Source organism: Amblyraja radiata, chromosome 12 (genome assembly GCF_010909765.2).
Source record: "Amblyraja radiata isolate CabotCenter1 chromosome 12, sAmbRad1.1.pri, whole genome shotgun sequence".
NCBI lineage: Eukaryota > Metazoa > Chordata > Chondrichthyes > Rajiformes > Rajidae > Amblyraja > Amblyraja radiata.
Window position 1 is genome coordinate 57105649 of NC_045967.1, and position 23923 is coordinate 57129571.

Here is a 23923-nt window from a genome sequence, read left to right on the forward strand (position 1 = left end):
GAGCGCTTCCGGGGAGGAAGGACAGGTACCTCCTCCACAGTGTCTTGTGCACTGCCCTCTGCTCCCTCATTACTGGAGGCTAGCATTAGTGACCAGGGCTGGGCTGGTCTGGAACAGGGGCAGGCGGACGAATTCGGGAGTATGCCAGGGGTGCAGGAACAGGAAGAGCTGTTGGGTGTGGTGGACCGCTTTGTAGCAACCCCACGGGCTGGAGCACCGCTGGAACCAAGAATGGCGGCCAGCATCAACCATCTGTCCAATAAGCCATTACTGGAAAAGGTGCTCGCTGAGGTGCTGGAACAACACACAGCACCAGAAAACTGTGAGGCACTCAAAGTAAAGAGTGTCAACAGCCAAATCTGGGGGCATGTGGGGTCACACATCAGGGCCCAAGAACTTAAGGTACAGCGGATCCTAAGGCTCCTGACGTCGGCCATCACAGCCTTTGCTCGTTCCGTGGAGACCACGGAGATGGATACCTGCCAGCAGGATGTGCTGGCATTGATGTGTACCACACAATTTGAGATAAACAATCTCCGGAGGGAAAACATAAGACCTGCCCTCAACCCCAAATTTTCTGGCTTGTGTAAAGCCCCAGCTGCGGAGACGGACGCGCTACTATTTGGGAAGGATCTCAATAAAAAACTGAAGGAAATGGAGGAAGCATCGAAAACCTTCGGCCTAATGAGGGCAGGCCCCGGGACGAGCAAACCAAGACCTCCGATACCCAAGCGGCAGCACCCCACGGCATCCACCAGTCGACATCCGCAATATGGGACTGGTGAACGCTTTTGGTCCACACATTATCCCCAAAGATCTTTTTTAGATCAGGGCCCACAGCGGACCCCCTGGAAAATGCGCCTCCCCCCAACATCGCCAGCACGTCAGAACAGAACCTTCAGGAAAACAAAGAAACAGAATCGCCAATAACCATGGAGGTAGGTGGGTCTGGTTCCTACCAGCATATAGAGAATAAGGGTGCTTTACTAACAGGGGGGAGATTACACTTGTTTAAAGAAGCATGGGGTATGGTCACGAGTGACAAGTATATACTCAACAGCATTAGTGGATATAAAATTCAGTTTATATCAGAAAAAACGCCGCCAGTTCAACATTGGCCTCAAAGGGTATTTTCTCCCTCCGTCAAAGAGCAACGGGAGGGACAAGCTGAACTGGTGAGACTTATCACAAAGGGGGTCATAGAAAAGACCAAACATGAACCCTTGGAATTTGTATCCAATATATTCACCAAAACCAAAAAAGATGGTGGAAGTCGCATCATCATTGACTTAACATGATGCGACTTGTCTGCGGAGGGCGCTCAGCATCGCCAAGGACTGCTCTCACCCCAATCATGGACTGTTTACCCTCCTACCATCCGGGAGGCGCTACAGGTCTCTCCGTTGCCGAACCAGCAGGTCCAGGAACAGCTTCTTCCCGGCGGCTGTCACTCTACTCAACAACGTACCTCGGTGACTGCCAATCACCCCCCACCCCCCGGACACTTATTATCACTTATTATTATTTATTCAAATCATTTGCTATGTCGCTCTTCCAGGGAGATGCTAAATGCATTTCGTTGTCTCTGTACTGTACACTGACAATGACAATTAAAATTGAATCTGAATTGAATCTGAATCTGAATCTGAACATCACTAAACAAGTTTGTTAAGTATATACATTTCAAAATGGAAACATTTGTTACTGCTACACAACTGATTTCCAAAGGATACTACATGGCAAGCATTGATCTCAAAGATGCTTACTATCTAATACCCATACATAAGGATCATAGCAGATACCTAACATTTATCTGGATGGGCAGCAGTGGCAGTACAAAGCATTGCCCAATGAACTCACTTCAGCCCCAAGATTATTCACAAAAATATTGAAGCCAGCCATGGCAATACTAAGGAAACAAAAACATATTGTCATGGCATATTTGGATGATATCCTCATAGTGGGGAAAACAATGGAACTGGCTGTGGCAGCAGTCTCAGCTACAAAACAGCTCCTTGAAACTCTGGGGTTCGTCCTACATCCAGATAAATCTAAGTTAAATCCATCCACTATCATGGACTACCTGGGTTTCACAATTAACTCAGTCCATATGACTGTTACCCTGCTAAGGCAGAAAATGATTGGATTAGCACAATCATGCAATAACTTAATGGTCAACAAAATACCAACTATTCGACAAGTAGCAACAGTAATTGGAAAAATGGTAGCAGAATTTCCGGCTACACAATTTGGACCTTTGCACTATCAAAATTTACAAAGAGCAAAGGTACAGGCACTAAAACGACATAGAGGTCACTATGATCGTGTCATGATATTACCCACGGAAGCAATATCAGAGCTACAGTGGTGGACACAAAATGTTTGGCATAGTTTTAGTCCTATTATCATCACTAACCCTACTTTAGTTCTTCAGACAGATGCCAGTGCTCAAGGCTGGGGAGCAACTAACTCCATATCCAGCACAGGTGGTAGATGGACTAACCCAGAGTCATCATTACTATCCACACTGGGCATTAACTATTTAGAAATGTTGGGCGCCTTTTATGGTTTAAAAGCATATGCATCCAATATGCAGCGCTTGCATGTTCGGTTACAAATTGATAATACTACGGTGGTGGCTTATATTAACCATATGGGCGGCATAAAATCTTTATCATGCGACAAATTGGTCAATATGATTTGGCAATGGTGTGTCGAAAGACATATTTGGCTTTAAGTTACCTATCTACCAGGTAAGCTAAACACAGTGGCAGACACCAGGTCACGCAAATTCAATGACAACATCGAATGGATGTTAAACCCTAAAGTATTTGCTAAAGTTATCAAGCAATATGGAACGCCAGATATCGATTTATTTGCATCAAGACTAAATCACCAGTTACCTATGTATGTCTATGTATGTAGGTTCTGAGCAGACCTTACCTGGACCTGGGATTGTCCGAACAAACCATCACCACCATGTCAGCATCCCTTCGAACATCCACCAAAAGGCAGTACTTAACCTATGTATGTCGCTTGGGAACCAGACCCAGAGGCAGCAGCGGTAGATGCCTTCATGCTGGATTGGGGAAAGTTCTTTTTCTATGCCTTTCCCCCCTTCTGCCTCATCAGTCGGGTACTTCGCAAAATACAGATGGACTCTGCTTCTGGTATTTTGATAGTACCCGACTGGCCTACACAGCCATGGTTCCCACTACTACAGGACATGGTGGTAGAATCACCTATGGTGTTTCCCAGTGATCCAGGACTATTAACTCACCCAGTATCAGGCATAAGCCACCCATGCCATGAAGACATTAAACTCCTGGGTTGCAGGTTCTGAGCAGACCTTACCTGGACCTGGGATTGTCCGAACAAACCATCACCACCATGTCAGCATCCCTTCGAACATCCACCAAAAGGCAGTACTTAACCAACATCAAAAAATGGGAAAAGTACTGCCAGGAAACAGGGACAACATATGAAACAGCCACAGTAACCAACGTATTGGAGTTCCTGGCCTATCTACACCATCATGAAGGGATCAGCTACAGTGCCATCAACACAGCACGTAGTGCTCTTTCCGCTTACCTCAAACCAGCAGGACATCAGGCAATGGGATCCCATCCACTGGTGGTAAAACTTATGAGGGGCATTTATAATATTAAGCTCCCCAAGCCCAGGTATACCCATATTTGGGACATCAGTGTCGTCCTGACATACCTCAGGGAATGGCCACCAGCTAGATCCCTCAGCCTCGAGCAGTCAACACTGAAAACGCTCATGCTGATGGCACTCGTATCCGCTCAGAGGGTCCAGTCACTACACAAATTGAGACTGGACAACATGGTGACAACCCCAGATCAGATCACATTCATTCTACAAGGTCTGGTGAAACAAAGCAGGCCAGGAACATCCAATCCACTAGTGGTATTCCGGGCCTACCCACCAGAGCCACGTTTGTGTGTGGTGACCCATCTACTACAGTATATAGATACAACCCACAACATCAGAGGGAGTGAACAAGCCTTATGGGTCAGCCACAAAAAACCTCATGGCCGGGTAACAAGCCAAACCATCTCAAGATGGCTAAAACATGTACTGACAGCTGCCGGGATAGATATTAATACCTTTAAATCTCATTCCACTAGGTAGCAATGTTACAAAATTTTGAGATTTTAAAAATCAAGTCTGTAATTTATCCCATCAGATAAAGCATAAAAATAAGTTTAATTTGACACCTAATTCACTTTCATATCTCAAGTATTTAAAAAGTTATGGCCATTTTCATACTCGGAAATGAGCATCTTGTTCCCTATTGATTTTCTATGGACATAACAAAAAAGTTGTGATCGTGAACAGTCAAAAGCCCATAACTTTCTTAAAAATTAAGAGAACTGAATGAAATTTTCAGTTATCATAGATTGAAGCATTCTGAAACAAATATAAAAGAATCTTACTTGGATGACCTGAAATTAAAGCATATAATTAGTTAGTTACCTAATTGTAGCTAATTTCAGACTTCAATACTAGATCTAAACATCTATCCATTTCTTAATAAATTATTAACATTTTTAAATAGCCTAAATGTCCAAATAATATTCACAAATAATTCACAATAAAACATGATTTTTAAATCTCATTTACATTAATTTATAGACCAAATGGAAGGAATTCAGTGTTCAATTGCTGTAAATAAATGCCCATTTAAATCAGCTTTCTAGTGGGTCCCTGTGGAACGCGCTGGTTTAGAACGTTCACATTGCGGTAGATTTGTGCCTCAAATGCCCAGAAAAATACTGCGGGATATAATTTGCCCAAATTGAGCTACTCGCAATATTAAATTTTGTATAAAGGGATCTTTAGAAGCCCTTTTTAATGTAAAAATATACAACCTAACTTCAGCTGTCTGCTTTATGAAACCCTGCGGTTGCTGGCTGTCGCGGGTTTAGAGATTGATTTTTAAACTACTATAACTATTATACGAGGCCTTTAAACCTAATAATAGCTTTTGCGACGGGGTCTTCCAGCGATTTTTCGTTAATAATTAACTAGGCTGAACGTCTTCGATTTGAACAGCCTAGAGAAAATCGCGTTTTAAACCCGCCCCCTCTAAACGGCGCCAAAATCGCGCACACACACAGCGGCAGATTTTCAAAGACGCTTCAGGTAGGCTTTGCAACATACCTACACTAGGGCAGCGTCCACATCAACGGCAGCAAGAATGGATGTACCTATTGACCTCATTCTGAATACAGCAGGATGGTCGAGGGAATCAACATTCAGAACGTTTTACAACAAGCCGTTGATGAAACCTGATTTATTTGCAGCAAAGATATTAGAAGCTGCAAATATTTAATTTAAGCCCGGGGGAGCAATTTATTTTTGTTATTGTTAATAAATACCTTTTTTGTTTCTTGAAAAACAGATTCATTGGTTAATTACAATAACACTTCCTCCCTCAAGAACTTCGGCAGTGAGTGAATAAAACTGTTACCCGGTTTGAAATCACAGAGCTTTGAAATCTTCACGTAGTCACTCACGTGACTCCGAAGTAAAATAGTAAGATTAAACGAGAACTTACCAGTTTGAAGTTTGATCTGTATTTTATGAGGAGTTACAATGAGGGATTACGTGCCCTCCGCTCCCACCCTCATTATATGGATCAAACTGATAAATTGATGTCTCTTTTTCTTTACTATGTTTACTTCAAATACTTGTGTCTATCTGTGATTCCACACCGCTGCTTGGAAGTATGCCGCGCCTGCGCACTGAGCGGGTTCTTCACGTAATCCCTCATCGTAACTCCTCATAAAATACAGATCAAACTTCAAACTGGTAAGTTCTCGTTTAATCTTACTATTATATGGGATAGATAGATAGATAGATAGATAGATAGATAGATAGATAGATAGATAGATAGATAGATAGATAGATAGATAGATAGATAGATAGATAGATAGCCTTTATTGTCATTCAGACCGAAGTCTGAACGAAATTGCAGCAGTCATACATATAATACAATAAAAACAACAATAAACACATATTAACATCCACCACAGTGAGTCCACCCAGCATCTCCTCACTGTGATGGGGGCAAAAGTCTTAGGTCTGCAGTCTCTTCCCTCCTCTTCTCCCTCTGCGCTGAGGCGATACCTCCCGGGCGATGTTATAAATCAGTCCCGCGGCTCAAACACCGCGGCCCGGGGTGGTCGAATCTGCCGCCCACCAGTCCTGCAGACGCAGCCGCTGGCCCGCGGCCGAACCCCGGACTAAGGCCACCACCGCCAGAACACCGTCCCAGCCACCCTCACGTGAGTACCGTACCGTCTTCAGCCTCGGGCTGGGCCGCCCCCGACATGGGCGCCGAACCTCCCCGGGCCGGGCCGCCCCGACATGGGCGTCGCTTCTTCCCCGGGCCGGGCCGCCCCGACTTGGGCGTCGCTTCTCCTCCCGGCCGGGCCGCCCCGACTTGGGCGTCGCTTCTCCCTCTGGCCGGGCTGCCCCGACTTGGGCGTCGCTTCTCCCTCTGGCCGGGTCGCCCCGACTTGGGCGTCGCTTCTCCCTCGGGCCCGGCCGCCCCGACATGGGTGCCGAACCTCCCTCGGGCTGCGAGTGCCGCACCTCCCCGAGCTCGGCCGCTCCGACGAGAGCCTCGTTCCACCCTCGGGCTGGCCGCCCTCACGGGAGCGTCACAACCTCTCACGGGAGCACTGTTCCAGCCCTGAGCCGGACCACCCTCACGGGAGCGAGCTCAGGGCGGGTCCTGATGGGCTCTGCCTCCGGAGCCTCGAGGTCGTCAGCTCCATTAGGCCTCAGCGCAGACGGAGGCAGAGAAGGGGAATACGACAAAAAAGTTGCATTCCCCCGCAGGGAGAGACTGCAAACCCCATTTCAACCCCCCCCCCCCCCAAAACACAAACTAAGAACCAAAAACTAGATTAACCAAAACAAAATAAACAACACAAAAAACACAAACAAACGGGACTGCCGGTGAGCCACTGCAGCTAGGGCCGCGCCACCACTCCGATGCTCCGATAGGTTTAAGATGAGAAGGGCAACGTTTAAACGAGATGTGCAGGGCAAGATTTTTTTTACGAAGAGCAAAGGAGAAAAATCAATCACTTGCAGACAGATGAGTTTATCTTGGCATCGTGTTCAGTATGGATATTGTGGCCAACGAGCCCATTCCCGTGTTATATTTTCTATGTTCTACGTCATTTTTGCTTCAATTGGATTGAGTGGTGTAGATGTTGTCCAACAACACAGGACAATCTAACAATCCCTCTCCCTGACCAGGTGGTTTATTTCACTGCAACATTCCCGTACGTGGTTCTGACTGTACTTCTGATCCGAGGACTGACCCTGGAGGGAGCCCGGAAAGGGATTGAATTCTACATTGGTAGTCAGTCGGACTTCTCAAAGCTGGCTGATGCTGAGGTAAATCACTGTGATCCATCAAGTTCCAGATGTGCTTTTATTGTATGAACTATTTCTTTCTTCCCTTCATTGATTGTGCTGAACATTGTTTTGGGATTTGGTTCTCATGTGTGAGATCTAATTCCAGTTGCTTCTGTCGTGCTGCAAAAAGATTTGGCCCGACTTTGTGATGAACTATGTGAGCAAGGAAGGATGTGATGAAGTCGGAAGCATTTAGACTCCATGGTATGAAGTGGGAATTGAAGGTGTAGAATAGATCTGTATGGAACATGTGGAAAGGAGGAATGAAATAAAACTTTAGACTTCACTTTAGACTTTAGAGATACAGTGCGGAAACAGGCCCTTTAGCCCCCCCGTGTCCACGCCGACCAGTGATCACCCCGTACACCAGCAGAAACCTACATACTAGGGACAATTTACAATTTTACTGAAGAAAATTAACCTAGAAACATGTACATCTCTGGGATGTGGGAGGAAACTGGAGCACCCGGATAAAATCCACGTGGTCACAGGGAGAATGTACAAACTCTCTAGAGACAGCATCCGTTGTCAGAATTGAACCCGGGTCTCTGGTCCTGTAAGGCAGCAACTCTATTGCTGCGTGACTGCCATTTATTTTGTCGAAATGGAATTTTGAACAATGGTTGCTTTAGAGTTGTGTTTAGTTTATTGTCAAATGTACCGATGTACAGTGAAAGGCTTTTGTTGCGTGCTAACCTGAGCGGAAAGACAATACATGATGAGAATTGAGCTATCCAGTGTACAGATACAGTATAAAGGAAATAATGTTTAATGCAAGGCAATGCCAGTAATGTCCAATCAAAGATAGTCTCCAATCAGGTAGATAGAAATACAGATACACAAAAAAGCTGGAGAAACTCAAGCGGGTGTAGCAGCATCTATGGAGCGAAGGAAAAAGGCAATGTTTCGGCCCGAAACCCTTCCTCAATCTGAAGAAGGGTTTCGGCCCGAAACTTTGCATTTTCCTTCGCTCCATAGATGCTGCTACACCCGCTGAGTTTCTCCAGCTTTTTTGTGTACCTTTGATTTTCCAGCATTTGCAGTTCCTTCTTAAACAGATAGAAATACAGGACTACTCTCTAGTTGTTGGTTCAGTTGCCTGATGTGAGACGAGGGAGTGGCCAGGGTGTGACTCATAGACAATAGGTGCAGTAGGGCATTTGGCCCCTCGTGTCAGCACCGCTATTCAATGTGATCATGGCTGATCGTCCACAATCAATACCTCGTCCTTGATTATGCAGGTGGTCTTGCCGAGGGAGCATGAGGTATAAAATGAGTCAATGGAAGGGAGGTTGGTTTGAGTGATGGCCTGGGCTATGTCCTGCAATTCTCTGCAATTTGTTGCGGACTTGGATGGAGCCGTTCCCAAACTATGCTGTGATGCATCCTGATAAAATGGTTTGTATGGCACATGTGTAGAAGTTGGTGAGAGTTGTTGGGGACGTGCTGAACTTCCTAAGCCTTCTAAGGAAGTGGAACTCAGTAAACAATGTATATTCCTGTTTACTTCAGATCCATCAGTGAAGTTTATGGTAATTATCTATGTCTGGGTCATTTTAACCTTTACCATTTGTGGATATGAAAGTTATGACACAATATTGCTAGATGCTGAAATTTTATATTCTAATTTGTTTGTTTTTGTTGGGAGTATCTTGGGATAAATAACTTCTCTTTCAAGTTTTGGAGGCTGAGGGAACATGTGATCAGTGTATATAAAATGTTGCGAGGCATAGACAGGGTAGACAGTCAGAACCTTTATCAGAGGGCATAGCGGCAAGGTCAGAGGACCAGAGTGGTGAGTGTCTGTAATGTTCTGCCTGGGCAGGGATGGTGGTGGAAGCAGATACGATGGTGGTGTTTAAAAGACTTCTACATGGGTACATGGATATGTAGGAAATGGGGGGATATTGATCATGTGCAGTTGGATGTGATTAGTTTAGCTTGATGCTGACGTGTGCAGTTAATTAACTTTTTGTTCTTTGTGCGGTTGAATGAATTTGAGTAACATTTTGCAATGCTGACTAATTTTACTATCTGTGCACCAGGTCTGGAAAGATGCAGCAACACAGATTATTTATTCGCTTGCACTGGGTACCGGCAGTCTAATAACCCTATCATCCTACAACAAATTCCACAACAACTGTTACAGAGACGCCATCATTGTCTGTGTGGTGAACGGTGCCACGAGTGTGTTTGCTGGATTTGTCATCTTCTCCGTCCTGGGACACATTGCTCACGTACAAGACAAGCTTGTTTCAGAGGTCGCTCAGTCAGGTAATGCAAATTCAGCGAAGATCACCCAGGTATGGCCCTCGTTCTGAAACCAATCCGAGGGCTTGAGTAAAAGAGATGGGACGTTCTAAAATTATGCTTTCAGTATCAGTCAGAGAGAGATTCTCTCAATATTTAATGCACCATTCCCATTGTTCCACTGTTCAGGTTTTGGTTTGGTTTTCATTGCCTACCCAGAGGCTCTTGCACAGCTGCCGTGGGCTCCTCTATGGTCCGTTTTATTTTTCTTCATGCTGATCACGCTGGGACTCGACAGTCAGTTTGCCACTGTGGGTAAGAGCCATGTACTTCACTGAGCCAGTGGTTTTCTGGCTTTGCAAAGGGCTAATATTGTTAAGTGGTAGCAGAAAAGTGAAGAGTTACTGTGGATGATGCTGGTGGATGAATGATGGGCCAATAATCTCTTTTGCCCACCACCATCAAGACACAAACCCATTTAAGACTTTAACAGCCAACCCTAGCCGGAGAATCTGTCACAATGATTTTGGGCTTTGGAGATCAAATAATGAGTATATCAACTCCCTGGGTTACAGAAGACCTGATTTATAGACTTTTGAATTTACACAAATTGTAAAGCATTTTTGAAGACAGAAACATCAGTGACAGAAATGCAAACATCTTCACAAGTTATGGAATGGTAGTAGCAGCTGGTCCATTTAACAGATAACTTGTCTTCAAAATAAAGGGATATATAGCAAGCAAGTGGATGTGGCACATACTGATTTTGTACCATTGTAACTTTACAGGGGAAGACAATAAATAAATGTTAATCAATCATTGAAACTGCTGGTTTCAGACTTTCGGAAAATTCAGTTAACGGAAGTTCTCAAGAACAGATCCCTTAAATAACACTTACTCAAGAACAGAAACCACATGACAGCTCACATTGGTTTGTGACACTTTTAGTTCTGCAGTGGGGACAGGATGAATGGAACCAGGAGTAGTTTGAAGTATCATTATATTAACTGAGGAAGAGAAGAATTATGCTCAGATAAAACAGGAAGCATTGATAAACATGTTTGGGAAAACCAGCTTCTACCAGTTCTTTGCTAGTCCTTGCTCTTTCTTGGACTCAAAACCACAGTTTCCACAATGCCAGCCTCAAGCAAGCAGCATAGGAGCTCCCTCATGTGGAGAGAGCAAGATTGATGCATGAAGATCCAGCGTTAAAGCAGGAATCTGAGTTTACATGTAGTGGCTAGAGTGGTTTGGAAGCATGCTTAGATCATATGTTTTTAGATCAATCTTCAATATTTAATTAAGGAACACTGTTTATATTAGGAGAGCCACAGGTAACACTATGAGATCATTTTCTCTGGTTCCGAATCAAAATTGCATTAGAACCAATTTGCCCCTCATAATACAAATAATGAGCCCTAATTCATCGATCACATTCTATCCAATTTGTGTCATGTGTTACAAACAATTAATCAGTCTTCTCATTTTATACTTTCTTTCATCAGAAACAAACATAACAATTCTGCTGGACCTGTTCCCTTCATTTCTTCGGACAAAACGCCTTTATTTGACGATAGCCATTTGTTTGTCATTCTATCTCCTTGGCCTTGTATATGTAACACAGGTATGTTTTCTCCATGATCATTTAAACGCTAAAGAGCAAGTAGCCAAAACTAGGTGGGTTTGGATTTGTTGGGTTGGATTTTAAAGACGAGCCCCATAGAATTTTACCCCACCACCATTGTGACACGTTGAGTGGGGAAAGGGAACCATCTGTCCCATGAAGTGATCCACTTTACACCACTCAATCTGTCAATGCCTCGTGATGTGTCCAACCGTCCCCATAATTTACCACAAGCCCAGCTCTGACAATCCCTCCGGATGCATCCATCCAAACCCCTCATGTCAGCTCCCTGATTCCCCTCAGGACTGAACTGAGTCTTTGTTCAATCCCTCACCCCCACTGTCAGCCCACATCTCTCCTGTGATCTCACCAATGACCCTTTGGACAGGGTGCAGAGGAGGCTTACCAGGATTCTGCCTGGATTAGAAGGTTTCAGCTGCAGGGAGTTGGATAGACTTGGATTACTTTCTCTGGAACGTCAGAGGTTAAGGGGAGACTTGATAGAAGTATATAAAATAATGAGAGGCACAGATAAGGTAGACATTCAGAATCTTTCTCCCATGGTGGACATCTCCAACACTGGAGGGCACAGCTATAAAATGAGAGGGGGAAAGTTTAATGTGAATGTGGGGGGCAAGGGGGGTGATGGGGTCTGGAACAAATTGTCAGGGGTGACAGTGGCGACAGATGATAGTGGTGTTTAAGAGGCTTTTAGATAGACACAGGGAATATAGGAATATGGATCATGTGTAGGCAGGTGAGGCCAGTCCAGCTAGGCATCATGTTTAGCACAAATATAGTGGGCCAAAGTGCCCGTTCCTGTACTGTACTTGCCTATCTATGTATCATATTTCACGTTTAATTTTAGGCTGGGATTTACTGGATCAACTTACTTGATCATTTCTGTGCCGGGTGGATTCTCATTACAGTGGCACTTCTGGAACTCATCGGCCTGGGCTGGATCTATGGTAAGTGTGCCGAGACCTACAGGGAAGCGACAAAACAAAAACAAAGTAATTTGTCTGAAAAAAACCAAGAAGAGCATCATTGAGTTTCTTCAAAGGAAACAAAGTTACTAGAGTGATGTTGAATGTTTCAGTGCTACTTTATTGTGGGGGAAAAAAGATAGAACATACTGGAGTAACTTACCGGGGCAGGCAGCATCCCTGGAGAACATGGACGTTTCGGGTCTGGACCCATCCTCATACTGATTATAGGGGGAGGGGGAAAGCTGGAAGTGAGGGGGGGGGGGGCAAGCTGGAAGAAAGGAGGGGCAGGAGATCCATTTTTGAGACATGCACCTCAGTGCAGTGAAATTCCTTTTTTTGCTTACAATTCAATAAAAATCTTACTATACATAGCACAATCATACTTAATCAAGAGAATGTGAATAGTAGATTACACAGAGACAGTACACGCGATGTGAATCAACTCAACTTCATCTACAGAATGCAAGTATCAACCACAAAGGCCTTTCGCCATTTCATTCCATATTCACAAGACACAGTAGACCTTCTGTGTCCTTTGCTCATGACCCCTTGTATTGCTGAGGTACTGGATATTTTTACTGAAGCATTTGCTGCAAATTGATTTCTGGTCACATAGACCTAACAAAGATATGGTGAATACAGAGTCTTTTACCAAGAGTAGAGGAATCGAGAATCAGAAGACATAAGTTTATGGTGAAAGGGTAAGATTTCTCCATGGGGCAACATTTTCACTCAGAGGATAGTTGGTTTATGGAGCGAACTGCTGGAGGTAGTTGAGACAGGTACTATAACAGCTTTAAAAGACACTTGGACAAATACATGGATAGGAAAGATTTAGAAAATAGGCCAAACGCCGGTAAATGGGACTTGGTTGGCGTGGATGAGTTGGGCTGATGGTCTGTTTCCTTTCCATGCTGTACGACTCAATGACTCTAAACTTCCCCTAAAGACAAGATGATACGTTATTGAGCATCTCTACATTCCTGCTGTCCACAGGGGTGAACAGATTCATCAGGGACATTGAGACGATGATTGGGGAGAAGGATTGGATGTTCCGGCTGTGGTGGAGAGTGTGCTGGTGTTTTATCTCACCCTGCTTGTTGGTGGTAAGAGTTTAAATCTTTTATTAATTAAAATCACCAATTGTCTAACTCATTGCATCTCTGACGTCTTTCTGTGTAATTATTTGAAACAGGTGGTCTTGGTCTGGTCTTTGGTCACATTCACCCCACCAACGTACGGACTCATCGAGTACCCCACCTGGGCAATAGCTCTCGGTTGGTGTACGATCATCTTCAGCATTATGTGGATCCCCATCATTGCCATTGTGAAAGTTGCACAAGCTGAGGGCTCCACATTGTACCAGGTGAGGACACAACTTGATAAACAGAATATGAAGTGTCCTCACTCCTTAACATATCATTTCTGCAAGATTCCTGGAAAGTTAGAGATCATAATAGAGAGGTTTAGTTTTATTATGGTCACGTACACAGAGAAACGCTTTGTTTTAGACAATAGACAATAGGTGCAGGAGTAGGCCATTCGGCCCTTCGAGCCAGCACCGCGATTCAATGTGATCGTGGCTGATCATCCCCAATCAGTACCCCGTTCCTGCCTTCTCCCCATATTCCCTGACTCTGCTATCTAGCTCTCTCTTGAAAGTATCCAGAGAACCGGCCTCCACCGCCCTCAGAGGCAGAGAATTCCACAGACTCATAACTCTCTGTGAGAAAAAGTGTTTCCTCGTCTCCGTTCTAAATGGCTTACCCCTTATTCTTAAACTGTGGCTCCTGGTTGTGGACTCCCCTAACATCGGGAACATGCTTCCTGCCTCTAGCGTGTCCAAACCCTTAATAATCTTATGTTTCAATGAGATATCCTCTCATCCTTCTAAATTCCAGAATGTACAAGCCCAGCCGCTCCATTCTCTCAGCATATGACAGTCCCGCCATCCCGGGAATTAACTTTGTAAACTTGTGCTGCACTCCCTCAACAGCAAGAATGTCCTTCCTCAAATTAGGGGACCAAAACTGCACACAATACTCCAGGTGTGGTCTCACTAGGGTCCTGTTCAATTGCAGAAGGCATGTCTCTACTATTTATTTCATTCCCCTTACATGTTTTTCCTCTACATGCTCAATTTTTGTAAGGTGTCCTTGAGACTCTTGAAAGGCGCCCATAAATAAAATGTATTATTATTATTATTATTATACTCGACTACTCTTGTTATAAAGGCCAACATGCCATTTACTTTCTTCACTGCCTGCTGTACCTGCATGCTTACTTTCATAGACTGATGAACAAGGACTCCCAGATCCCGTTGAACTTCCCCTTTTCCCAACTTGACACCATTTAGATAGTAATCTGCCTTCCTGTTTTTGATACCAAAGTGGATAACCTCACATTTATCGACATTAAACTTCGTCTGCCATGCATCTGCCCACTCCCCCAACTTGTCCAAGTCACCCTGCATTCTGATAGCATCCTCCTCACAGTTCACACTGCCACCCAGCTTTGTGTCATCTGCAAATTTGCTAATGTTACTTTGAATCCCTTCATCCAAATCACTGATGTATAATGTAAATAGCTGCGGTCCCAGCACCGAACCTTGCGGTACCCTACTAGTCACTGCCTGCCATTCTGAAAGGGACCCGTTATTCCCTACTGGGATGTCAGGACTTTCATATGAAGAAAGACTGGATAGACTCGGCTTGTACTCGCTAGAATTTAGGAGATTGAGGGGGGATCTTATAGAAACGTACAAAATTCTTAAGGGGTTGGACAGGCTAGATGCAGGAAGATTGTTCCCGATGTTGGGGAAGTCCAGGACAAGGGGTCACAGCTTAAGGATAGAGGGAAATCCTTTAGGACCGAGATGAGAAAAACATTTTTCACACAGAGAGTGGTGAATCTCTGGAACACTCTGCCACAGAAGGTAGTTGAGGCCAGTTCATTGGCTATATTTAAGTTAGATGTGGCCCTTGTGGCTAAAGGGATCAGGGGGTATGGCGAGAAGGCAGGTACGGGATACTGAGTTGGATGATCAGCCATGATCATATTGAATGGCGGTGCAGGCTCAAAGGGCCGAATGGCCTACTCCTGCACCTATTTTTTATGTTTCTATGTATACTCTTTGTTTCCTGCCTGCCAAGCAATTTTCTATCCATGTCAGCACTCTACCCCCAATAACATATGCCCTAATTTTGTCCACTAATCTCCTATGTAGGACCTTATCAAATGCATCCAATCAGATCAGATGTACCATACACAAATACAATCGTCAAGATCATACAATAGGTAGAATGAAGGGGATGATAGAGTGCAGAATATAGTACTCAGCATTGTAGCACATCAGTTCCATAGACGAAGCCCAAAATCCCCAACAGGGTAGAGGTGAATTGAACAGTACCCTAGTTTATGGAAGGACCATTCAGAAGCGTGATAACAGAGGGCAAGAAGATGTTATTGAGACAATAAGATATAAAAGCCACTCGGTCCCTCAGGACCGCACTTCTATTCAACAAGACTGATTTGACTTTCAACTCCCCATCTGATCTCCATCTACACGTCACTGAGTCTTGCTGTGGTAGAGAACTGCAAATATTCACAACCTTCATAGAGAAAAAAAGGTCCTCCTTATCTTCCTCTCATGGTTGAGCCCTTGCCCTGAGACTACATCCCATTGTTCTAGAATCCTCTCCAGGAGGAAAATCCTTACATCATCCACCCTGCCACGTTCCCTTACAATCTTACATACTTTAATGAGATCTCTCATTCTGCCCAACTCCAGCGAATACTAGCCCATTATTCTCCATCCTTCCAGGTACCAATGTGTGGTTCATCACTGCACCAGCCCAAGGCAAATATAAACTTTGTGAATTAAGGATACCAAAACTAAACAACACTCTTTATGTGTCAGTAAACATGGTATCCCCCCTGGTGTTGTGGCTAATCCCTTACCCATGCCTTCTTTGTGGCTCCAGTTTCCCGCCAGACCGAATACAGATGGAGTTCCCCTGGTCCTCACTTCTCACCCCACCAGACTAGGGATCCAACGTATCATACTCTGACAGTTCTTCCACGTTCAACATGATCCCATCACCAGTCACATTCTATTCCAACCTTTGTCTTTCTTCTGCAGAGAACACTCCCTCTGCAACTCCTTGGTTCTCCCTTTCGGGGGGTGAATTTTACCCAGAGTAGAGGAATCAAGAACCAGAGGACATAGGTTTAAGGTGAGAGAGGAAAGATTTAATAAGAACCTGAGGAGCAACCTTTTCACTCAGACGATAGTGTGTGTATTGAATGAGTTTCTTAATACAATACTTAAAAAAAAACATTTGGACAGGCACATGGATGAGGTTAAGAATGATATTGGCCAAACACAGAGAAATGGGACTAGTATGGATAGGGTATCTCAGTTGGCATGGACAAGTTGAGCAGAAGGGCCTGTTTCCATGGTGTATGAGTCTATAACTATAACTTACTGATCACACAGATTACCCAAACATCTCCTCAAGCTGAACCCACCATCTCTCCATGCCTCAGTGACTTATTAAAGCAATGAAATAGTTCTCAACATCTTCTGAGTTCTAAATGTAGTTCAAGGTTTTTCCATTGACTTTCCAGATCTCTGGGTAACACAAACTCGCATGGATCTTATGTCTTCCACCTCCTAACTTTCAACTCTGCGACCCTCAGCAGATAGTTCCTTGAGCTAAATTTGCTTCACATATTGAGCCTCCTGAACCCATTTAAAGAATTAATTAATGAAATGTGTTTTTTTTCCTTTCCACAGAAGATTTCTGCTGCTTGTGTGTCAGCTCCTGATTGGGGTCCATACTTGGAACAGCACAGAGTGGAAAGATACAGAAATAAGTCAGATTTTGCAGAAGCTCTAACAGTGTGATACCTCTTGCTGCATTTGAGACATGAACATTTAAGGCAAATTTTCTGTTTGCATTGATCATGAAATTCACATCATAAATTCTTTATTTTTTTAATTTATTTTTGTTAGAAGTAAGTACAATAATGTGGTACCATAGTACCTAATACTTATTGCGATATTACATTTCATATACAACTTCTTATTTTTAATTTAATAATAAAACAAGGGTAAGGAAGAAAATAATAGAAAAGGAGAGATTGACAGAGTGGTGCGTGAAATAGTAAGATAGCCCGAAAGAAGAAAGACGTAAAAAGAAAGAAGAAGAAGAAGAAGTAAAAAGAGAAAGAGAAAGAGACGAAGTAGAGAAAAAAAAGGAGATTGTAAGCGATATACCTATTTAATGTTCCTGGCTACCCGTCACCTGATTCTGAAACATTTTATTTCTATGATTGTGTTGCACCATATGCTTGTAAGAAGTCGATAAAATGAGACCAAATCACTAAGAATTGGTCTACTTTATCTGCTAGGTTGAGTCGCATTTCTTCAAGATATGCCGTTTCCGACATATTTGAAATCCACATTTTGAGCGTTGGTGTTGGCGCATTTTTCCAAAATTTAAGTATGTTTTTTTGCCGTTATTAAACCATAATTAAGGAGAGATTTTGAAACGTATTTAGCTTATTCCCATCTTCCATTGATCCAAAGATAATCATTTTTGTATTAGGTTCAAGTCTTCTATTGAATAGTTTTGTAAAAATTTCAAAAGTTTTGTTCCAGAATTTATGAAGTTTTATAAAAGAGTGTGTTATAGTGGCATTTTCAGATAAGCATTTATCACAGATGGGAGAGATATTTGCATAGATTTTATTCAGTCTAGTTTTCGAGTAGTATAATCTATGTAAGATTTTAAATTGAATTAGATTGTGTCTTGCATTAATCAAACATTTATGTATGTATATCAGGTATTTTTCCCATGTTTCTTTCAAAATTTTCATCAGTAATTCTCGTTCCCAATCTGCTCTGATTGACTGTCGGTGGTAATTCTATATTTAACATGATATTATATAAATATGATATTAAATTGCTTGAACCTGCCTTAATGTTCATTGCTTCATCTAATAAATCTAGGGTTAGAATTTGATATCCTTGTATGTGTTTTTTCAAATAGCCTCAAATTTGAAGGTATTTAAAGTATTGGTTACTTTTCAAGTTGTATTTTAATTGTGATTGTTGAAATGATTAAAAAATTCCCATTTCATACATGTCTCCAATCCTTTTAATTCCTAATCTTTCCCAATAGTTATACGTTTTGTCAGTGAGAGATGGTTTAAATGATGGATTATTATCTATTGGAGAGAAAAGCGATAAGTTTCTTAATTTCAAAGTTAGTTTTATTTGTTTCCAAATTTGTATTGTGTTGTGGATAATTGGGTTCTTCTTATATATTGTATTGTTTAATTTTATCGGGGAGAAGAGGATCGCTCCTATATTAAAAGGAGAGCAATCCTCTTTTTCCATTCTACCTATTGGGCAGAGCTATCCAACCAATAAATTACGTTTTTAATATGTACTGCCCAATAGTAGTATAAAAAGTTCAGTAGTGTCAGTCCCACAGATTCTTTAGGTTTACACAGGTGTTTTCTTTGGATTCTGTGGGATCTGTAGTCCCATATAAAGTTTGTAATATTGGAGTCTAATTTTTTAAAGAAATGTTTTGGTAAGTATATTGGTATTGATTGAAATAGATATAATATTTGTGGTAGAAAAATCATTTTTATAGCATTTATTCTGCCTATTACAGACATTGGCAGGGTTTTCCAGAATTTAACCAACGCATCCAATTTAGGCATAACATTTGCATTAAATAGTGATTTATATTTTCTAGTAATTTGGATACCCAAATACTTGAATTTTTCTGTTGCAATTTTAAAGGGAAATTTTAACAGATGTGTCGACTTGGGGTTTTAACGTCATAATTTCACTTTTATTCCAATTTATTCTATATCCTGAAAAGGAGCCAAATTCATCTATTAAATTTAGTATACTAACTTGCGAATTTGTAACGTATAATAATACGTCGTCTGCGTATAGTGAGATTTTATTATTTGAATCTTTGGTATTATATCCCCGAATATTCGGATGGCTTCTTATACATAGAAACATAGAAACATAGAAAGTAGGTGCGAGAGTAGACCACCAGGTCCGTCGAGCCCGCACCGCCATTCGCTCATGGCTGAACACTAAACAGACACACTTACCCACAAACAGTAGACACAAGACACAGAACACAAGACACTACCCTCCCCTTTATACCGCTATCACCCCTCTCCACCCCAAAAACCTCGTGATCTCCTGGGAGAGGCAAAAAACCGGATAAAAACCCAGGTCCAATTCGGGAAAAAAAATCCAGGAAATTCCTCTCCGACCCCAATCCAGGCGATCGACACTTGTCCAGGAGATCACTCAGGTCTTACTATACTAACCATACCTAGGTCCATATCCCTGCCCTCTCCCCGTAGCCCCTTATCCCCTTGGCAGCTAAAAAAACATCTATTTTAGTCTTAAATATATTTAAAGTTTCTGCTTCCACTGCTCCCTGGGGCAGTGAATTCCATAAATTAACCACCCTCTGGGTGAAGAAGTTCTTCCTCATCTCCGTTTTAAAAGAGCCCCCCCTTATTCTGCAACTATGTCCCCTAGTTCTAGTTTCCCCGATCATTGGGAACATCCTCGGTGCATCCACCCGATCAAGGCCCCTCACGATCTTATATGTTTCAATGAGATCGCCTCTCATTCTTCTAAACTCCAAAGAGTAGAGTTCCAGCCTACTTAACCTTTCCTCATATGTCAATCCCCTCATTGCAGGAATTAATCTTGTAAACCTTCGCTGCACTGCCTCCAGGGCTAGTACATCCTTTCTTAAGTATGGACCCCAGAACTGTACACAGTATTCCAAATGTGGTCTCACTAATACTGTGTACAGCTGCAGCAAGACCTCCGTGTTTTTATACTCAATCCCCCTAGCAATAAAGGCCAAAACTCCATTGGCCTTCCTGATTGCTTGCTGCACCTGCATACTAACTTTTAGTGATTCATGTACTAATACCCCTAGATCCCTTTGCGTTGCATTACAACGCAGCTCCTCCTCATTTAGAAAATAACTTGCCCTATCATTTTTTTTCCCAAAGTGAATGACTTCACATTTATTAGTATTAAACTTCATCTGCCAAGTTGTTGCCCACTCACCTAGCTTATCTATATCCTTTTGCAGACTCTTCCTATCCTCCTCATCCCCTACTTTTCCTCCCATTTTTGTATCGTCCGCAAATTTTGATATATTACACTTGGTTCCCTCCTCCAAATCATTTATATAAATTGTGAACAACTGGGGTCCCAGCACCGACCCTTGCGGAACCCCGCTAGTTACCGGTTGCCATCCCGAGTATGAACCATTTATCCCCACTCTCTGCTTCCTATTTGTTAGCCAATCCTCTACCCATGCTAATATATTACCCCCAATCCCATAATTTTTTATTTTTAGCAATAGTCTCTTATGTGGCACCTTGTCAAAAGCCTTTTGGAAGTCCAAGTATACCACATCCACCGGTTCCCCTTTATCCACCCGGTTGTTACTTCCTCAAAGAATTCGAGCAGATTCGTTAAACAGGACTTCCCCTTCACAAAACCATGCTGGTTCTGTCCGATGAAGTCCTGTTTATCCAAGTGCCCCGTTAGTGTTTCTTTAATAATTGTCTCTAACATTTTACCCACCACCGATGTTAGACTAACCGGTCTATAGTTACCCGCCTTCTGTTTACTTCCTTTTTTAAATATAGGTGTTACATTGGCCATTTTCCAATCCACTGGGACCGTTCCTGCCTCCAGGGAGTTTTGGAAAATGATCACCAATGCATCCACAATCCCCACCGCTATCTCCCTCAAGACCCTTGGATGTAATCCATCAGGCCCAGGGGATTTATCCTCCTTCAGTCTCATTAATTTCCCTAATACCACCTCCTTGGTGATCTTAATAGTATTTAGCTCCTCCATTCCTACCGCCCCCTGTTTATCCAGCGTTGGAATATTTTTTGTGTCTTCTATGGTGAAGACTGATACAAAATACTCGTTTAATGCCTTTGCCATTTCCATGTTCCCCACCAACAACTCTCCAGTCTCACCCTCCAATGGACCAACGTTCACCTTAGCCACCCTTTTTCTTTTTATATAGCTATAAAAACTCTTACTATTAGTTTTTATGTTGTTTGCTAATTTCCTTTCATAGTCTATTTTCCCCGTCTTAATTAATCTCTTAGTTATTTTTTGCTGACCTTTAAATGCTTCCCAATCCTCTACCCTCCCACTATCTCTGGCTACCTTATATGCCCTTGCCTTCAGCCGAATACTATCCTTTATAGTTTTACTGAGCCATGGCTGACTGTTCTTACCCTTACCCCTTTTTTTCTTCATAGGAATAAATTTTTCTTGAAGGTTATACAGTAGACCCTTAAACGTACACCACTGCTCATGTACCGTCTTATTCTTGAGTCTGCTATCCCAGTCAACTTTGATCAGCTCATTCCTCATACCTTCATAATCCCCCTTATTTAGACTAAGCACCCTAGCCTGAGTTTCAACCTGCTCCCCTTCTATTTGAATATGGAATTCGACCATATTGTGGTCACTTGTTCCCAACGAGTCCCTAACTATGACATTTTTAATTAATCCTGCTTCATTACACAGGACCAGATCCAAGATTGCCTCCCCCCTTGTCGGTTCTGTGACATACTGTTCTAGGAACCCGTCTCTAATACATTCTATAAACTCTTCCTCTAGTCTACCCTGCCCAGTTTGGTTTGCCCAATTAATATGAAAATTGAAGTCCCCCATGATTACAGCAGTTCCCTTTTTACATGCGTCAACTATTTGCAGATTTATGTTCTGACTAACAGCGTCACAGCTATTTGGAGGTCTATAAATTACACCCACTAGTGTTTTTTTTCCCTTGTTATTCTCTATCTGTACCCATGCTGTTTCACTATCCTGATCCTTCAACGCAATATCCTTCCTCTCTATTGCCGTTATTCCCTCCCTTATTAAAAGGGCCACCCCTCCTCCCTTTCTTTCCTGTCTATCTTTCCTAATTGTCGAGTACCCCTCTATATTTAACTCCCAGTCCTGATCCCCTTGCAGCCATGTCTCCGTAATGGCCACAATATCATAACTATATATACTTAATTGCACCGTTAATTCATTTATCTTATTACGAATACTCCGTGCATTTAGATAAAGCACTTTCAGATGATTTTTACTACCCTTCCTTTCCGTTTTTGCCCCTTTTACATCTAGAGCTTTATCTTCACACATTCTGTCTCCTGTCACTTTTTGACTTTCCGCTTCCCCACTGATACCCTGCTCTATTTCCTCTACCCCTGCCGTTATTACCCCCCTTGATACCTCCCCCCCGCTACTTAGTTTAAAGACCTCTCTACTGCCCTAGTTATATGATTTGCCAGGACCCCAGTCCCAGCACCGTTCAGGTGCAGTCCGTCCTTACAGAACAGATCCCCCCTGTCCCAGTACTGGTGCCAGTGGCCCAAGAAACCAAACCCATTATTCCCACACCAGTCTTTGAGCCACGCATTCAGCTTTTTAATTTTACGTACCCTCGCCGATTTGGCCCGTGGCTCAGGTAGCAATCCGGAGATCAGTACCCTCGAGGTTCTGCTTTTTAATTTATTCCCTAACTGCTCAAACTCCTTCAGCAGATCCTCCTTCCTCGTCCTTCCTATGTCATTGGTCCCCACATGGACCACGACCACTGGATCCTCCCCCTCCCACTGCAAATTTCTCTCCAGCATCGCAGAGATATCCTTAACCCTAGCACCGGGTAGGCAACACAGCCTTCGGGACATGTTCTGCTGGCCGCAGAGAACCCTATCTACCCCCCGAATAATACTATCCCCTATCACTACGGCATTTCTTCTAACTCCCCCCTCTTGAATGGCCTCCTGATCCACGGTGCTGCAGCCAGGTTGCTCATCCCTCCCACAGCCCCTGATCCCGTCCTTACATTGAGTAAGAGCCTCGGTCATGCTTGTCAGGGACAAGGGCTGTGGCTCCTGCCGCATCTCCTCCTGGTTCCCCCTACCTGCCTCGCTTATGGCCACACCTTCCTTTCCTTGCTCACTGCCTACTGAATTAGTTAAACTGGTCGGTGTGACCATCCCCTGGCACAAAACATCCAGGTAATACTCCCCCTCCCTGATGTACCGCAGCGTATGAAGTTGGGTCTCCAGCTCATCAATGCGGAGCTGGAGTTCCTCTAGCCTCAAACACTTACTGCAGCTGTAGGGATCATCTACATCAATGGTGTCGACAAATTCCCACATCTCACAGTATTGGCACTGCTAAAGGCTCTATCACAAGGGCACATAGCAGGGGTGATAATTTTGAAGATAACATGTTAGTCAGTATTCTAGCAGTCGGCTTGTCATATAATAATTTTACCCATGAGCTAAAATTCTCTCACATGTTAAATTTTTGCAATACTTTATACAGATATTGCCATTCTACTTGATCAAATGCTTTTTCTGCGTCCAGTGAAATAATTGATACATTTTCTTCTTCAGTTTTTTGTGAATACATTATATTAAACAAGCGTTTCAAATTGTTGGCTGAGGATCTTTTAGGTATAAACCCCGTTTGATCTGG

The 23923-nt window shown here is 43.0% G+C and overlaps 1 protein-coding gene across 2 annotated transcripts in view; it reads left to right on the top strand.

The window, feature by feature from the left end:
• The window catches only part of LOC116979247 (sodium- and chloride-dependent neutral and basic amino acid transporter B(0+)-like), a 156376-nt gene extending 138444 nt beyond the window's left edge, over positions 1 to 17932 (top strand). For both annotated transcript variants that reach the window (XM_033030848.1, XM_033030847.1), the window contains 8 exons: positions 7300 to 7440; positions 9507 to 9735; positions 9901 to 10026; positions 11217 to 11335; positions 12204 to 12303; positions 13321 to 13430; positions 13520 to 13690; positions 17123 to 17932. In XM_033030848.1, the coding sequence (XP_032886739.1) occupies positions 7300 to 7440; positions 9507 to 9735; positions 9901 to 10026; positions 11217 to 11335; positions 12204 to 12303; positions 13321 to 13430; positions 13520 to 13690; positions 17123 to 17233 (1107 nt within the window). In that variant the 3' untranslated portion in view covers positions 17234 to 17932. The remainder of the gene's footprint in view (positions 1 to 7299; positions 7441 to 9506; positions 9736 to 9900; positions 10027 to 11216; positions 11336 to 12203; positions 12304 to 13320; positions 13431 to 13519; positions 13691 to 17122) is intronic.
• Positions 17933 to 23923: the final 5991 nt, after the last annotated feature.